Source organism: Malus sylvestris, chromosome 9 (assembly GCF_916048215.2).
Source record: "Malus sylvestris chromosome 9, drMalSylv7.2, whole genome shotgun sequence".
Lineage (NCBI taxonomy): Eukaryota > Viridiplantae > Streptophyta > Magnoliopsida > Rosales > Rosaceae > Malus > Malus sylvestris.
The window spans coordinates 32,945,383-32,961,919 of record NC_062268.1 but is presented as its reverse complement, the minus strand read 5'-3'; the positions used below and the strand labels follow the sequence as shown (position 1 = coordinate 32,961,919).

Genomic DNA, 16,537 nt, shown 5'->3' with positions numbered 1-16,537 from the left:
CCTGAGCAATTCCCTAAGGATCCTAGGGATCCCGCAATCTTGTCCTTTCATTTTATATCGTGCGGTCAGTTTTCGTTAGGTACTATTCATATTTGAATTTTAAAATTTAAATTTTAAATGATTTCTGATCGCACGATATACGATGAACGGACATGATTGCAGGATCCCTAGGGAATTGCTCAGGAGAGGATCCTAGTTCGTAATGATGTCATTATTAAGGATGTTAAGTTAGTTTGCATCCAATAAACCCAAAGTAGGCAGCCAAATAAGAAAACTCAGAGCAGAACAAGTGAATTTTAACACCATTGTGCATGCTTTTTGTTAATGTCGAGATTTTGTAATCTTTACACTCTGAAGAAATATCCACCTAACAAGTAACACATCTGTTGAGTTTGGTTTCAAATCTTGTGTTGTATTTCACATTGTATCCTTTACAAGAGTAAAAGGAGCCATACCTCACTACCAAATCAGTCCTAACAAGTGGACAAGACAAATATTAATAACAAGTAAAGTGGTTCCTAGAAACAAGGAAGAAATATCGACAAAAGACCTAAGTGGGTGACAAGGTATGGAAGACAAGAGTATGGTTGAGAAAATCACTTTAACCCATGACTTAGCTAGAGTGATGTTAACAACCATACTTGTGACTTATGCTTTACAACCATACTTCTGAAATATACAAGCAACTAGTAATCGGTTTCAATAACATCAAACTGTGCTGACTTTAAGGCAACTGAGTAGGCCAACTCCTCAAGATTATCTCATTAATCAATCACCTAATTTGTCCAAACTTTGGGATTTAGACATGACCAAAATTTCATGATCAATTTACTATAAATTTTTGCCTCACTAACTGCCACTTTATTTCCTAGTGAGAGAGATTCAAAGAGGGAAGTGACAATGTGGATGGCTTTAGCTACCACCATTTTCACAACCATGTTAGCCGTCGCTTCATTGGCAGCGTCTACCGTGACCTTCGTTTTCGGTGACTCCTTGACAGAAGTAGGGAACAACAACTATCTGTCGTATTCTCTTGCAAAATCAAATTATCCTTGGTATGGTGTCGATTATGCCGGTGGTCGAGCTACTGGGAGGTTCACTAATGGAAGAACCATTGGCGACATAATATGTAGTGCCCTTACTTCTTATACTACTCATCCAACGTCCATATTTTTGTTTTCCTTTGTGTCTTCAGGAACTTACTGATTTTTTTTTATCTTTTGTAGCCAAAAAGCTTGGGATTCCATCACCACCACCTTATCTATCCTTGGCACAGAATGATGATGCACTGCTTAAAGGGGTTAATTATGCATCTGGTGGAGCAGGAATACTCAATGACACTGGGCTCTATTTTGTAATCACAATAATACTAATCCCTCTTATGTTTATGATCATATCGTTGAACCTACGACTTCAGATGCAAGAGTAAATGCTTTATAATCTTAATTATTTTGTTATTTTTCTTCGTGACAGATTCAGAGAATGTCGTTTGATGATCAAATACAAAAATTCAACAAGACAAAGGAAGCCATCAAGGCTAAAATTGGGGCAGAGGCTGCAGCCAAGCTTTGCAGTGAAGCCATCTACTTCATTGGAATTGGTACTTTTTTATTAGACAAATGAAATTTTATTTTAGATGAAAAGAACTAATTATTTTTCGTAAACGTAGGTTAAGTCAATGATTAACTTCCTTGGGCCCATGTCTAAATTCTCATGTCCCGTAATTAAAGTAGTTTAGACAATTGCTTGTATAAATATCGTATTTATTCATTTTCTTTGCACTTTTTCAGGCAGCAATGATTATGTCAACAATTACCTGCAACCCTTTTTAGCTGATAGTCAGCAGTACACTTACGATGAATTTGTGGAATTATTGATCGGCACCTTAGAGGGACAACTTAAGGTTAGTAATCACTACTAGTTAAATAAAAAAACGAAAACGATAATAAAGGATTCAATCTTAAAACCTCTCACACCTCTTCTAGTATTGAGAAGAGAATTACCATTAAACTGATGGGAATTGAAGCTGGAACATGATCTTTCATTCCAAATAAACTTCTTGAATCTAAACTGGTTCGAGTAGACTCGTGAAAAATACAAGCTTTACAAGCCAAACATAACAATCTTCAAGTATGGCTTGTTTCTCATCGAGCCAAGCGTAGGTTTTGCTTGTTTCTTTCACGAGCTTCATCGAGTCAAACACAATCCGAAACCGGTGCAAACTTGATCAAGCTCTTTCTAGCCAATTTACAGCCATAAACCCTAGTTAATTAACAGTGCATGTTTGAATTGTTTGTGCTAGAGGCTCTACCAACTGGGTGCCCGAAAGATGATGTTCCATGGTCTCGGGCCACTTGGCTGCATTCCTTCTCAGAGGGTGAAATCAAAGACAGGCCAGTGCTTGAAAAGAGTGAACGAGTGGGTGCTAGAATTCAACTCCAAAGTACAAAAGCTCATTGCCTCTCTTAACAGGCAACTCCCACAGGCAAATCTCTCATTTGCAGACACGTATGGAGACGTCTACGACTTAATCCAAAACCCTACCGCTTATGGTAACCAAACTCGATTATTCAACTGTAGATTCAAATTCGATTGAGACAGGTTTTATTTACAATGTATGTAACAATTTTTCAGGGTTTAAGGTTTCGAACACTTCGTGTTGCAATGTGGACACAAGCATTGGGGGGCTATGCTTGCCTAATTCAAAGCTATGCCCCAACCGGAAAGACTACGTATTCTGGGATGCATTCCACCCATCCGACGCAGCCAATGAGGTTCTCGCAGACAAACTCTTCTCGAGGCTATTTTCCGCGATTCCTCCTAGTGCACCAACACCAACACCAACACCTTCACCCTCACCCTAGTTGGCATCTCTGGCGATGATAATTGAAGCATATATAGTAGAGACCCATTGAGGCAACAATGCAAGCAAAGTTCTATAAGACGTGAGCCGCGAGTAAGAGCCTGGTGACTAGGTATCCAAACGGGGCCTAGGTGTTTTTTAATTTAAATTAAATTTATTACATAACATATAAATACATATTTACTTATAATTAAAACAAATACATAAATTGTAAAATAAAATGATCTATAAATTATAAAGTAATATAACATATTAATGAGTGTTTATCCAAATACGCAACAAATTTTAGCAATTTTTTTTTTGTGTGCAAGTCGAGACCGAAGCGGTCTAAGTGGGCACATAGGCATATGTATGTGTTATTAATTATTTTTTAAATGCCTAAGAATTAATCGTGATGATCCCAAAGGCCTAGCACTTAGGCGGGGCATTTTAGAACACTGAATGCAAGGGATTAGTAATCAAGATTCAAGATATTAAACCGTCATAGAATGACGACTGTTTCTGTCTGCAAAAACCAGATAAATGTATTTTTTTCATCGCACCTTCTTACAAAGTATTCGCACTTCATCTGAATTTGTTAAATTGACAGCATCTAATTTGGATTGTAATCAAACGTAAACAGCGTTTTTAGCCTTGCTAAAGAACAAACTACCTGAGTTGAATATCTTATTATCAATTTCCTTTCAAAGGAAAGAATTTGCAAACATATTTATACAACCTATGCAAATTCAATAAAGTCTCCCGCCAACCAATTCATCAAGAAATGGATGCTCACTCACCATTAAATTTGATATAAGGATGAAGAATTCATTCTCCAGCCCTTGACATCAAATTTAAATGTGAGTGACATTGAGACAACTAAGAAGACGAGACTCGAATTTAGGTAATTAACAAATTACATAAAAATACAAATAATCGTTTTTCTATTGAAGTGGGATTTATGAACGTGCAAACATAATTCAGAAGCAGAAGCCTATGTCACAGTTTAATCATCATTCCCAATAATCAACCAACATATAAGATACGCAAAAATTATATAATACTTCACATCCCAAGTCATATGTACTCCTTGAGAATTTACAGAATCTTGAAATTCTCCGTGTACTCTCTGCTCTTCGGAAAGACTTATTTGTCCACGACCACCAAGGAAGTAGTAGCGGGCAAATACATGAAGTTGAGGCTCTCCCACATGTAAAGGTTTTGGGTCTCATCGATATGCCAGAGCTGATACATCTAGGAATAGAAAACTCCCAACTAGGGGTCTCTGTTTTTCCAGACTTGGGAGCTCTATCCCTGAACCTTTGTGATAGACTAGAGAATCTAACTTCAGCTTTAATATCCTTTAGGAATCTGACCACTTTGGAGATATGGGTTGTCACGAACTGCAATACTTAATACCCTATGCCGTGGCTAAGAATTTGCTGCAACTCAAGAAGTTGGAAGTGAAGTCCTGTGAAAGAATGGTAGAAATAGTAGTGTGCAACAGAGATGATCCAGAAAATGAGATTACTTTCAGTTGCTTGCAACCTTTTCAAACTTTCTGGTCTACCAAGTCTGCAAGGATTTTGCACAGGAAATTTTATTTTCAAAGTCCCATCCTTAGAAACTTTGATTGTTGAGGACTGCCAGCTGATCGGGTCAAAGATTTCTCCTGATGGGTTACTCCAAAGTGATCCAAGACTAGAAACACTACAAATTGCAGAGGAAATTGGTGATGTGCTAATGCTAAGTGATTCAAAGGAGAATGATCGTGATCAAACCGTATGTACTTCATTCTCTAATTAAGAATCTATTAATTTCACTCTCCAATTTTCCAGTCTTGAACCGTCAAATTTAAAAGTTTGATTTATTCATCTTATTCACAGTTCTTCAGTCAGATTTCATATTGAACAGCTTGTGTGTTTATTTGTAATCGTCAACTAAATATATATTTCTACAGGACCAACTAATGATTGCCAAATGTAGATGCTATAACTGCAAGAATCTCTACCAAAAAGGAATCGTCATCCAGTCATCTTTTGTCTGACGTGTTAAGTTTTTCTGTGTGCGCGCGATTGTGTGTCTCTGTGTTATTTTCTTCTTCCTTTTGTTTTTCCTTTTTAAAGGAAGAAATATCAGCTTGGACAGCAAGTTTTTCTTTGTGTGCGCGACTGTGTGTTTCTGTGTTATGTTATTTTCTTCTTCCTTTTGTTTTTCCTTTTTAAAGGAAGAAATATCAGCTTGGACAGCAGACTGGAAGGCTCTCTGATCCGCTGGACCACCCAACACGTTCCCTAGAAATCGCATTGGTGCGTCCAAAATTTTGGATGGAGACAACCATGCTAATTGGAGTCGGGCTATGACTATTACTAGTCATAGTTCCAAGAACAAGATGGGCACCACTATAATTGTCAGCGACCATCTTATCGGATTTAAGCTTGCAAGCTTCCACCTTAAGGGGGAAGTGACGAGTCGTTATTATACTATATATTTTACCCTTATCTTTATTGGTTATTTTGTGTGAACGTTGATACTTTGTTATGTATTTTCAATGTAGAAAATTCGACTTCCTCCGGGGCAAAACATGATGAAACGAATGAATTTTGGAGTGATTCAAATTGGAGAACATTCACGTGTCTCTCAACCTGTTCATGTCAAAGTTTCATAATTTTCTACCCAAGGTTTATTTAAGGCGATGAAATAAAAGAGCACGGCGCAATGCTGTTAAAGTGACGTTTTGGGTTTATTAGTGACGTTTTGGGTTTATTTGGGCTTTTTGGCATCCAAGATGATGTCTTTTGGATTTAATACAAGTCATGTTGAAGCCTGGAAGTCCAAAAACGTGGCTGATTTGTGGCTAGGCAGATTTGCCAAAGTTAGAATAGGAACGCATTTCCTAGTAATCTTATTCTATTATATTTCCTAGTTTTTAGAAGACATTTTCTAGTAAGGATTTTAATTATGTAGTAGTATAAATAAGGCTTTTTAACCATTAGGCTTTTTTGGAGGAGGGGAAAAAGGAGAAGAAATGACCCACGACTTTAGAGAGCTTTTGGATTCAAGTTTATTTTCAAGCTATCTTTTTTTTAATAATATTTTGTTAATGATTGTTCATAACTAATTTCTGTTTGCTAGGGCAAAGTCATGAGCCTTAACAAGAATATGTAGTTTATTTTCAATTTGCTTATGATATTATGCATGTAGGTTTGAATTATTAATCATCGATTTAAACTATCTAATTATCTTAATGCTTAAGCTACCATTAGGATATTTAGAAAACTAATTTGATGCAATTTTGGTCGAATGTCGGTTCTTGAAATTGATGAAGGCTTCATATGGTTAATATGTGCAAGCTCACCTAAGATGAATATCACGTCTTAAAGATTGTATGGTTTTTCAAAAGGTTTCACAAAACTTAATAAGTCATGCATTTTTAGATTAGATCTGAATACCATACACAGATTGCATGTTTGATATACGTTTTATGTTGGGAGTCCAAGTAGGCATATATTAAGAAAACCTAACATTCAAATATGCATGTTTAATTCCTAAGTAATTGGAAGAACTATATAGGATTGTTAAGATGACAGCAGAACCTTAAGCTTTTACATTTTAATTTTCAAAAACCGTTTTCTTTTAGTTTATTTTATTTTGTCACTTTATTTAATTATTTTCTATTAAATTCGTTTTTATTATTTGAAATCACAAAATCATTTTTTTTCCTTTCCAAAACTTTGTTTTAAGTAATTAATTAAGATTTGGTTTGATACAAATTATTCATTTAATCCTTGTAGATAACGACCTTACTAGAGCCATCTATACTACAATTACTTTGTACTCTTGCAAGTATTTGAAGTGTTTTTATCCTTTTGCAGATGGTAAAAATTCCTAACAAGAAATTAGCACCGTTGTCGAAGATTGTTTTAAATAGTTTGTGTTTATCAACTCTTATTTAATTATTTTTGTATATATCTTTTTATTTACTAGATTTTATTTTTTATCTTTTTTAGATTACAATTTGTGCAACAATGGAATTTGTTCCTCCTAAATTCAATATACAACCCGGAGGACCACCTATATGGGTCAAATCTGGATAATGGAGTTTTTAAGGATTTAAACCTACAATTTGTGCACTTGGCTGTTTGAAAACCCATGATATTTTGCAGTGTCCCAAAAGGAAATATTTTCCAGAGGGTCTGTCCAAGAGCATATCAATATGAGAAACGACTCAAAAAGAAATTTGAACAACTCATTATCAAAGTTCTACACCCCAAGCTTGCAAAAGCATCTTGAGCACTATTTTGAGCAGTCTAATGTGCCACAAGAGCTTTTGGGAGAGGACAAACTCTATAGATTGTTGGAATCAACTGAGTTGTACATAGAAATAACCAATCATGGATTTCAGATTCAAGCATTAAACTATGAGAAAAGCTTTCATGATCAAGAGGAAATTAGTGCAGATATTGAGGAGCAATCTGCCATTTATTCACGCCCAAAGGAGGAAACTCCCCTTGATGATCCTGAAATTTCCCCAGAACCTGTTTTAACTCAAGTCCATATTCCTTACATACACAATCCCGAGACTACACAGCAACTCACCGAGCTGCATTAATGTATTGAAACTGACAAGTTGGACAGGGCTGTTCACAACAAATCATAATCTGGAAAATGACATGGTCAGTTCTTGGAGACTAAACTTGGATACACGACAGACAGCCACTGATAAAAATGTTTTAGCTGTTTCCACAAACACTGCACCTGCACAGCCCATTAAACCTAAGGAAATTCATGGAAAATCCTCCAAGCAGGGTAAATTCTATACGGGGAAGGGATTCTATTTGATTATAAAGCTTCATTCACATAGAAGGCCAAATATGGAGGATTCAAACACTCACCTAAAACGCATAATTGATAAACAACATCTCATTCCGTACCTACTTTTGCCCAATGATGCTATTAAGGAGTGGTTGACTCTAAAAAATCAAGTGACGTGATCATCAATTACTTCCTCTACGTCTAGCTATAGACGTGAACTAAAGCACTAAGTGGAACGCAACCCAATTTTTCCAACTCTTATCTTTTTAATTTCATTCAATTTAGTTTTCTTGCTTTTATTTCAATTACAAAAATCACATCAAAATAAATAAAAAAACAAATACATATATGAAAAATAAAAAGAAAATTGAAAAACACAAAAACATAAAAAAAAATTTGGTTAATCATTATTTTATTTTGGGTTTTATTCTAATTAGATTTTTAATGTGTGTTTTTGCCGGTTGCATTCGGATTTGATTGGCCATAAATATCCAGTACACACGCACATTAGACTAAATTTTGCATTCAGCTGCAATCAACATTCATTCACCCCAGCACATTCATCATCCATTCTTCTACATTCATGGGATTAGGCAGTGCCGATACGAAAAATAAAATGAATTGAGATTCAGGATTGCTTACAGTGGGGTTTGCTTGGAAGCTTCTACAATCCGGGATCCAAGTGTGCAGAAGGGCCCACATATCGCAGATCAAGTTTCATGCAAAATTTTGCTCAACATTCATCATCAGGAGACATGCACAAACACAAAGGACAATTATGAGCATGCAGAGATCATATTCGTACACGGATACACAGGCCCAAATCACACAGTTCATTATATTCAGCAATTTTAAACCAACATACGCATATAGCACATTCACAGATCAAGCTGGTTCCTGCTCGAATGTGAAAAAAAAAAGCAAAAGAGAGGCATATATATATACCTTATAATCTCGGATGGATCCGCAGGTCTTTGATATCTCCGCTCCCAATTTTGACCGTTGGATCTATGATTTTCCGTCATTCCTTCAATTTTCACGCTCTCTTCATTTACCAAACGAGGTTCCTACCACATGACACAAACATGCAAGAGAGATTAGTATCGATTTTACTATGATTCTAAGCCAGAAGAAGAAATTGAGAAGAAATGGAGAAAAGGATGGCTGCATTCTACCTCTGTGGCGTCGGAATGGTACGGGAAATCTGCTGAGGAGATGAACGAAGATGAGAGAAGAGGGGCTGGGGAGGAGTCGAGTTTAATTTTGGGGGTTGTGGCTCGGATCTGAGAGTTTTAGAGAGGAAGCTTTGGTTTTGATTGCAGCAACCAAAGTTTTTATGAAAGGAAGAGCAATTTGGCGCTGGGCTCGAGGTGCAATGTTTAGACTTAGAGAGGAAAAATGCGAGAGCCAAAAACGGCTGAGGGTTTCGAAGATGAGCAGCTGCTACTAGATGAGGTGAGCAGCACCTCTTGTTCTTCCTAGTCCTCAGTTCGAACCCCCAGGTTATATCTTTCCTTACTATTTGTTTTCTCAATTATTTTGTTTTTCTGTTAATTCCTTTTCTGTTTAGTTTTCTTTTCATGTTTTTACATAGTTTAGTTTATTTATCTTAGTTCAGGTTGTTTTTAACTTATAGTTTATTTTTTTTTGTCGTATCTTTATCTTTGTTTTATTCTCCACACCTTGAGGATAATGTGTGATATAAATTTGAGGGTGGGAAATAAGAAAATTTTTTAGAATTTTTTTTCTGTCAGTTAAAATTTTTTGTTTTTAAGTTAATATCTATAGATTATTTTAAACGTTAGAACAAATGGACATAGTGAAGGTTAATCCTATATTAGAGTCAATTTTGTTCTAAATAAAGTAATAATTGTTCCACCATAGGCTTTGCTTAATAACTAGGCCAGTCCTACCTAATCAGTAATGATTCTTGCGTCAAACGGTAGAGTTTTGTTATGGGGCAGGATGGTTAGTTGGTTTCATAATATTTTCAACTTGAGTTACCAAGTTCTTAGGGATGTTCTACACCTAGTGCCTTAAAGCCTTAGTGGTTTGAGAGTCATTGACTTAAAGCTTGTTGCATGGGTTGGATTGAAAGCGTAAGTGAACTGACATTGCCCGACCACTACTATTACTGAAAAAAAATATGAAAAAAGAAGGAAAAAAAAAGAGGAGAAGAAATCGAAAGAAAAATAATAGTTACGTTTCAAGTTAGTATGTGTGAAGTATTGAATAAAAAGGACGAGAGGTAAGAGGTTTAGTCAAGCTTCCTTAACCATGTTGATTCACTTTACGCCAAAGGAAATTCATGAATTCTTTTCTAATTGATTCTAAATGGTTTAGACTTTATAGTGGAATTGACTGGAACTTTTGGAAAGGTGTTTTAATTTTTAACGTTTCCTATGGATTGCAACTTGAATATGAAAGTTTTGTATTAGTAAGGTTTTGTTTTAAGTCTTTAGTTTGTTAGTTTTTATTTTTGTTTTTGAGTTTTGTTTTGCTTGAGGACAAACAAAGAGCTAAGTTTGGAGGTATTTGATGAGTCGTTATTATACCATATATTTGTGTTGGCTCAGTTAGTCATATTATGTTTGTGTATGATTGCTTGGACCTTTTTGGCTTTGGGGTTAATGTGGTGGCTAGATCAGGGGCGTTGTTCTTTCACAAATATTCGTTGGAGATCCTAGTGGATGCAGGCTATCTTGGTGCAAAACCAACGTCATTTCCTATGGAACAAAACTTGTCCCTTTGCAAATATGATGAGAGTTGCACTGATGATCCATCATCATATCGGAGACTTGTTGGACAAGTATTGAAAATGTGTCCTGCAAATTCAATGTTTGAATCAAAAAATTTATTAATCAACTTATAAGCTCATACAAGAAGATTTTTATTTGTCACTCCATTTGTGTTGTTCATGTGTTAGGCTTAAGAATTCGTCACACATAAGGGGGTGTGTTGAGAATGCATTTCACAGTGATAGGAGGAAGAAGGAATGCCTTGTACGGGCTTATAAGTTGATAAATAAAAATCAGTGCCCAAATGTTTGAATCAAGTGCAAGAAAGATCAAAACATGATCTTCAATGTTTTAATCTCCTTAGCAACTCAGTGCAATTTCAAGACGTTTGAATCAAAATTCCTAGTTAAATGAGAGTTGCAAGGAGAGATTAAACAAGAATTTATAAATTGTCGGATTCTAAAAGTAGAACTCAAAAGTTATAAGGTTTGGTGAGAGGTTTTATTTTTGCATGTCACCTTAATGCAGGTCCTGTTAAACTTTTATAGCCAAGAACAAGATTAAGTTATAGTAATCACAATCAAGTAAAGCACAAGTTCTTATTCATATAAAACATTGCAACTTCACTGACTTGATGAACGGGAAGATGCCATGGATGCTGCTATCCGATCTCAACGCACTGCAACTCTTCTCCTCTCTATCAGATAGTTTCAAGCTCTAACCAAGAATATGACTTAGTTCCGAATAGAGCACATACATCTGTGAGAGCAGAGGTTACAACATATATATCCTTCTTATAACTTGATGAGGATTCCTTGTTAAAATCCTTGTAGAAAACAACTTATGTTTTCCAATCCATATCAGTTTAAATGTTATAACAGAATCCTTCATAAACAAGGATTAGCATTCAACTCCTCATAAGGGCTTTCCTATTCCAATTGGATTTAATCATTCACTGTCAAAACATCCAATCTCAAGTTCACATTCTTACACTCTTACAAGCCACAACATTTCAAAATTTCAGCAAACGTCCTTCAAGAATATGACATTCCATAAAAATGTACTGAAACCAATGGGGTCAATGGCCCCATATGAATTGAATTATTAACAACCGACACTAATTTACAAGGCTGTAGAGAATAAAGGTGTGGTCCTCCACTAATTGAGTTAGACAGCACAAATGCACTTAACAGTCAACTTTCTTCTTCTACACCATATTAGAGAAAAGCTTCTGTTGGTGGATCAAATACTCATATTAGCAGAGAAACCTCCAACACATCTTTAATTTCTATCGAAGAACCAGTGCATATATTTCCAGTCTGGATTTAGACAAATATTGGTTAAAACTAGTAGCAATGGTCTTTGAATTGTACTCGAGTTTTATTTTCATTAGGGTATTGGGATGTTAGTCTCGTGGAAAATTAGGATAATTTGAGCTCCTTTGACAAGGATTTCGTAGATTGACTTGTTTGGTTGCTGGGAAAATTTAGAAACTCATATTGGAAGAAAATATGACCTTAACCTCTAATTCTGGACTACTTTGCTTTGTTTTCTCTGCTAATTTCTTGCCTAAACTAGTGAGTTAGACTCATTTATGTTCAACTTTGTATATTCCAACGACGTGAAAGACTTGAGTAGCTTTTGATAAATAATTTTGGGTTAAAAGTGGTTTGGGAAAGTTTGTTAAAAAAAAAAAAGTGAATTGGTGTGTATTTGGAATTTTGTTTTATTTTTAAAACCTATGAGGTCAAAATTATCATAGCATTTTAGGGTATGTAAGTAATTTAATATTAAATTTTAATATGTAATATATTCAATATTTTGTGGGGTGTTAATAATTAAAACTTTGTTTCTAATTTGCATGCTTAACAAGTAGACTATTTAGAGCACTACTTGACTTGACATTTCCAAGCCAAGCTTGAAGCTACTGTAAAGAAAGATAACAGCTCCTCCCGCCTGCGTGTGTTCATCTGATATGTTTTCAACTGCATGTTATTCCAAGAACATAAAAAAGGTTACTTACGCCTTCAGATTTCCTGTATTCCTACTCCATAACACTATATTTGGATGAGGAAAATAAACATAGAATTTTGGTAAAAGTCAGAATTTATAAATTGACAAATACCAATTCTCTTGTTTGGATTCATAAACATAGAAATTTAGAATTTCCACATGGAAAAAAAAACTTGGAATTTGAGACCTCCAAATCCCAAGTTCAAATTTCATGTAAATAGGTGTCATTTCTCAATTTCTATAATTGAAAGTTTAAAAATAACAAATTTTGTATTCAATTCCATTGATCTTTTAGGCTAACCAAACAAAAAAATTTACAAATTCTATAAAATAAAATCTCGTCATTTTAATTTCCGTCATTTTTAAATTCCTTAGTAATCTTAAATTTCTTTATCCAAACGTAGTAATTCTATTCACACTTTCGTTTTTATGTTTTCTCTGATTTTAATTGAGCTTGTTAGAAGAAAATAAAGAATTACGTAACATTATGTTTGGATGAAGAAATTTAAGATTACTAAATAATTTTAAAATGACAGTAATTGAAATGACGGGATTTTATTTTCTAGAATTTGTGAATTTTCTTGTTTGGTTAACCTAAAAGAATATGCAATTGAATACGGAATTTGTTATTTTTGAACTTTCAATCATAGAAATTGGGAAATGACATCTATTTACATGGAATTTAAACTTGGGAATTGAAGGTCCCAAATTACAAGTTTTTTTTCACGCGGAAATTCTAAATTTCTATGTTTATGAATCCAAACAAAAGAATTGGTGCATGTCAATTTATAAATTCTGACTTTTATCCAAATTCCAAGTTTATTTCCTTCATCCAAACATAGTGTAACGTCCTCTGTTCTTACTTGTTTAAGCTTCCTATTCCAAGGAATTCGATTATGTATGTCCTTCGGTTTCCTTCTTTGATTTCATTCTGCGTTTTCCTTCTCAAACTGTCATTTCAAGGATTGATGCGTCTTTATATTTTCTGTATAATATTCATGGGAAAAGTTCTATTAGTCACTTGGTAATTTTAATTAGAAATATTCCTCGAAATATTCCTTTGGTCTCCTCATGCAGCTCTCTCCTCTCTACGAAATCTGATTGAAGATTTCTGGAAATATTCCTCATCATTTTTTAGGAGGTAGTGCTGGATCTGTGTGATTGAAGATCTGGTTGGCTCATTCATCTATTCATGTATGGAAAAAGGAAAACCCTAGTTCTGTATGCAAAAGCCAATCGGTTTCTTTGCAATTTGGCGTATTTATTTCCTTCTTCGGTTTCTCTTGTTGTGCTATAACAGCACCAAACTAATTGGAACCAACTCAAGCTAACCCATAGGAAATATATCAAATGGAATGCAAGAACAAAATATAAAAGACACCAAGATTTTAACGAGATTCCTCAACAGTCAGTGTAACTGAAGTACGTCCTCGGAGCAGTAGGAGCTCACCCAATAATCCACTATCAACCAAATGAGAGTTTACAAAGTGTTAGCAATCTCACAACCTAAAACCCCCAATACACCCAATAACTCTCACTCACCAAAGAAACAAATAGAGAGGGAAATATAGTGAATAATTTCCTCTCTATACAAAGTTCAAAGCTAATACACAAATACAACTTTGATTAAATGAGTACCAACAAAGAAAGAAAATCACTTTTCTTTCTTCTCTTCAAAATGGGGCTGCAACACCTCTGTTTTTTGCTCTCTATTTTTTGCTGCATTTTTCTGCTCTATGGCTGCCTTACAACCCTTAATCAAAAGCAGCAATTGCATCTAATTAAAACCCTGAGCCGTGACTTTTCATAGGCCAAATAAAAAAAAAACAAATTTTCTCCAACATCATAATTGTCATCATCACAAAGCAAGGGACAACATAATTGATGTCTCCCTTTTTTCAATCTCTTTTCTTCTACTTTTTTTTTTAATTTTTTTTGTTTGTTCTGTAGAAGGTAGGGTTCGGTATAGCTGAAAGAAGAATACGACAATTGGCGCTCCAGATGTTCACCACTTGTCCATGTAGTGTAGGAAATTACATAATCAAATTCTAATGTTGTTAGACTATATTGATTACTATATTGTAATGTCAAAGGATTAATAATGCTACCAAACACAAATTCTAAAATGAATATGTGATAGGTAGGATTTCCTAGCTTGGAGCATGAGTACTGTTTGTACCATACTTGACCAATCCCGAAACTACTGAGCACCGGTCAACGTTATACTGTCAAGGACCCAGAAGAGCTTCCCTTCAACCAGGAGGCCAATCACAATGCGACACGTGTCGACATCAGAAGCCAATCATAGCTCGACACGTGTCAACATCAGAAGCCAATCACAACACGACACGTGTCAATGTTAGAACAAAACTAGAAACTCTCTTCTATAAATAGGGATCATTCTCACACAATAATCTCTAATGTCATTTTGTACTAAACTATTCACTAGAACTCACAAAATGAGAGCTTGAACCTATGTATTTGTGTAAACCCTTCACAATTAATGAGAGCTCCTCTACTCCGTGGACGTAGCCGATCTGGGTGAACCACGTACATCTTGTGTTTACTTCCCTGTCCCTATTCATTTACGTACTTATCTTCACTAGTGATCGAAACAACCAAGCGAAGGTCACAAACCTGACACTTTCTGTTGTACCAAAGTCCTCGCTGATTTTGTGCATCAACATTTGGCGCTGTCTGTGGGAAACGACACTTATTCCCACTCTCTTCGGCTTTGTCAAGCTGGTTTCCACCGCTCGTACACTCTCTTTTGGCCAAACATCTCTCTCCGACATGGGGAGCGAAAGAAGCCACAGCACACAGAATGACACCCCCGCTGGACCTAGTATGAAGTAACGAAAGCAGGAAGGAAATAGAGTTACTCTTCAAGCTAAAGTCGATGAGCTAGAGGTTCAGAACAACAAGATAGCGATGAAGAATGAAGTCCTCCAGGAACAATATGAAAAACTTTTCGAGATGCTTCACGAGGCTAGGCAGGCTCAAACACATAAGCTCGTCGCCCCTGTTGAGGTCAACAATCAACTGAATGCCCCCCCAACACGGAGGGTCGCCGATATCCGACACGGACATCCCTGATAGGGATCGAGCTACACATCAATGTGATAATCAACATGAGACTTCTCTCAACCCAGCTGCTTCAACCCGAAGCAGGAGAAGTAGAGGAAAACACCTCCTCACAGAGGGAGTGGAAGGATCAAAAGCTGTCTATCGCGATTGTCGAGACTTCCTAAAGCAACGTCGAGATAATCCCATCCACATAAGCTCGAAGATCAATGACCCAAGGGTTTCTGAAAGACTCGGTCCTCTTCCACGACCCAGGCCAGCCGCCAATCTAGAGAATGGGCAACAAGTCCCAGAAGAATATGAAGGTACTGGGGACTCGGAAACATTCCGACATACTCACTCTAGAAGTCAGTGTGGCGAGTCCAGAGAAAGATCACGCTATCTTGATCAAACTTTCCTACTTCCAAGAGGCGATGGGGACTTAAAGAAGAAAACTTCGGTGGTGCACGACTCCGCTCAGGACCCCCTTGTCCTGCATCTCCTTGAGGAAGTAAACAAGCTGAAGGCTGAACGTCAAGCCGAGATACTTGACTGGAACCAACCCAAGCCTGGCCCTCTCACAAGAAGGATCCTCAACACTCCCCTCCAAGCGAAGACAAAGTAGAAGCTTGACTTACAGCTCTATACTGGAAGGGAAGACCCGATTGAACACCTTAACCTCTTTGAGTCCACCATGGTATACCGGGGACACACCGACGAAGAACGGTGCCTTCTCTTCCCCTCCACCCTCTCTGGCGGAGCTTTAAACTGGTATTGCTGTCTTCCACCTGAGACAGTAGACTCATTTGAAGAGTTGAGAAAACTGTTTGTCTCTCAACACATCTTCCAGACCGATCGCTTGCATTCCGCAGATGACTTGTACACTATTCGCCAGAAGCCGGACGAGTCATTACGAAAGTACGTTGGCCGCTTCAGCCATGAGTATTCTCGCTGCGCTGAGGCAGATGACAAGACCGCCCTCAAGGCTTTCACGGCAGGCTTACGTGACTGTTTCTTCAAGTACATGATCAATGCCAACACTTGGAAGACTTACTCTGAGGTGATG

General features: G+C 36.4%; 1 protein-coding gene, 1 long non-coding RNA gene and 1 pseudogene across 2 annotated transcripts; 2 read left to right on the top strand and 1 right to left on the bottom strand.

Moving 5' to 3' along the window:
- The first annotated feature begins 877 nt into the window (after window positions 1–877).
- On the top strand, window positions 878–3,135 carry LOC126634496 (GDSL esterase/lipase At5g37690-like). Its single transcript, XM_050305022.1, has 6 exons — window positions 878–1,129; window positions 1,227–1,354; window positions 1,474–1,600; window positions 1,791–1,903; window positions 2,303–2,552; window positions 2,635–3,135. Exons 1-6 carry the CDS (start codon window positions 901–903, stop codon window positions 2,862–2,864), a joined length of 1,077 nt encoding a protein of 358 aa, XP_050160979.1. The 5' UTR covers window positions 878–900; the 3' UTR covers window positions 2,865–3,135.
- A 748-nt stretch (window positions 3,136–3,883) lies between these two features.
- On the top strand, window positions 3,884–4,659 carry LOC126634504 (uncharacterized; annotated as a pseudogene).
- Window positions 4,660–7,059: 2,400 nt separating this feature from the next.
- LOC126634506 (uncharacterized) lies at window positions 7,060–9,124 on the bottom strand. The gene is made up of 3 exons (XR_007627358.1): window positions 8,833–9,124; window positions 8,300–8,724; window positions 7,060–7,600 (listed from the first exon to the last, which is right to left on the bottom strand). It is a non-coding gene; the product is annotated as an uncharacterized LOC126634506 (long non-coding RNA).
- Window positions 9,125–16,537: the final 7,413 nt, after the last annotated feature.

Coding starts and splice junctions, on each gene's coding strand:
- LOC126634496 (XM_050305022.1), top strand. CDS start 901: ATGTGGATGGCTTTAGCTACCACCATTTTCACAACCATGTTAGCCGTC. Junction 1,355..1,473: donor ATGACACTGGGCTCTATTTT/GTAATCACAATA, acceptor TCTTCGTGACAG/ATTCAGAGAATGTCGTTTGA. Junction 2,553..2,634: donor CCAAAACCCTACCGCTTATG/GTAACCAAACTC, acceptor ACAATTTTTCAG/GGTTTAAGGTTTCGAACACT.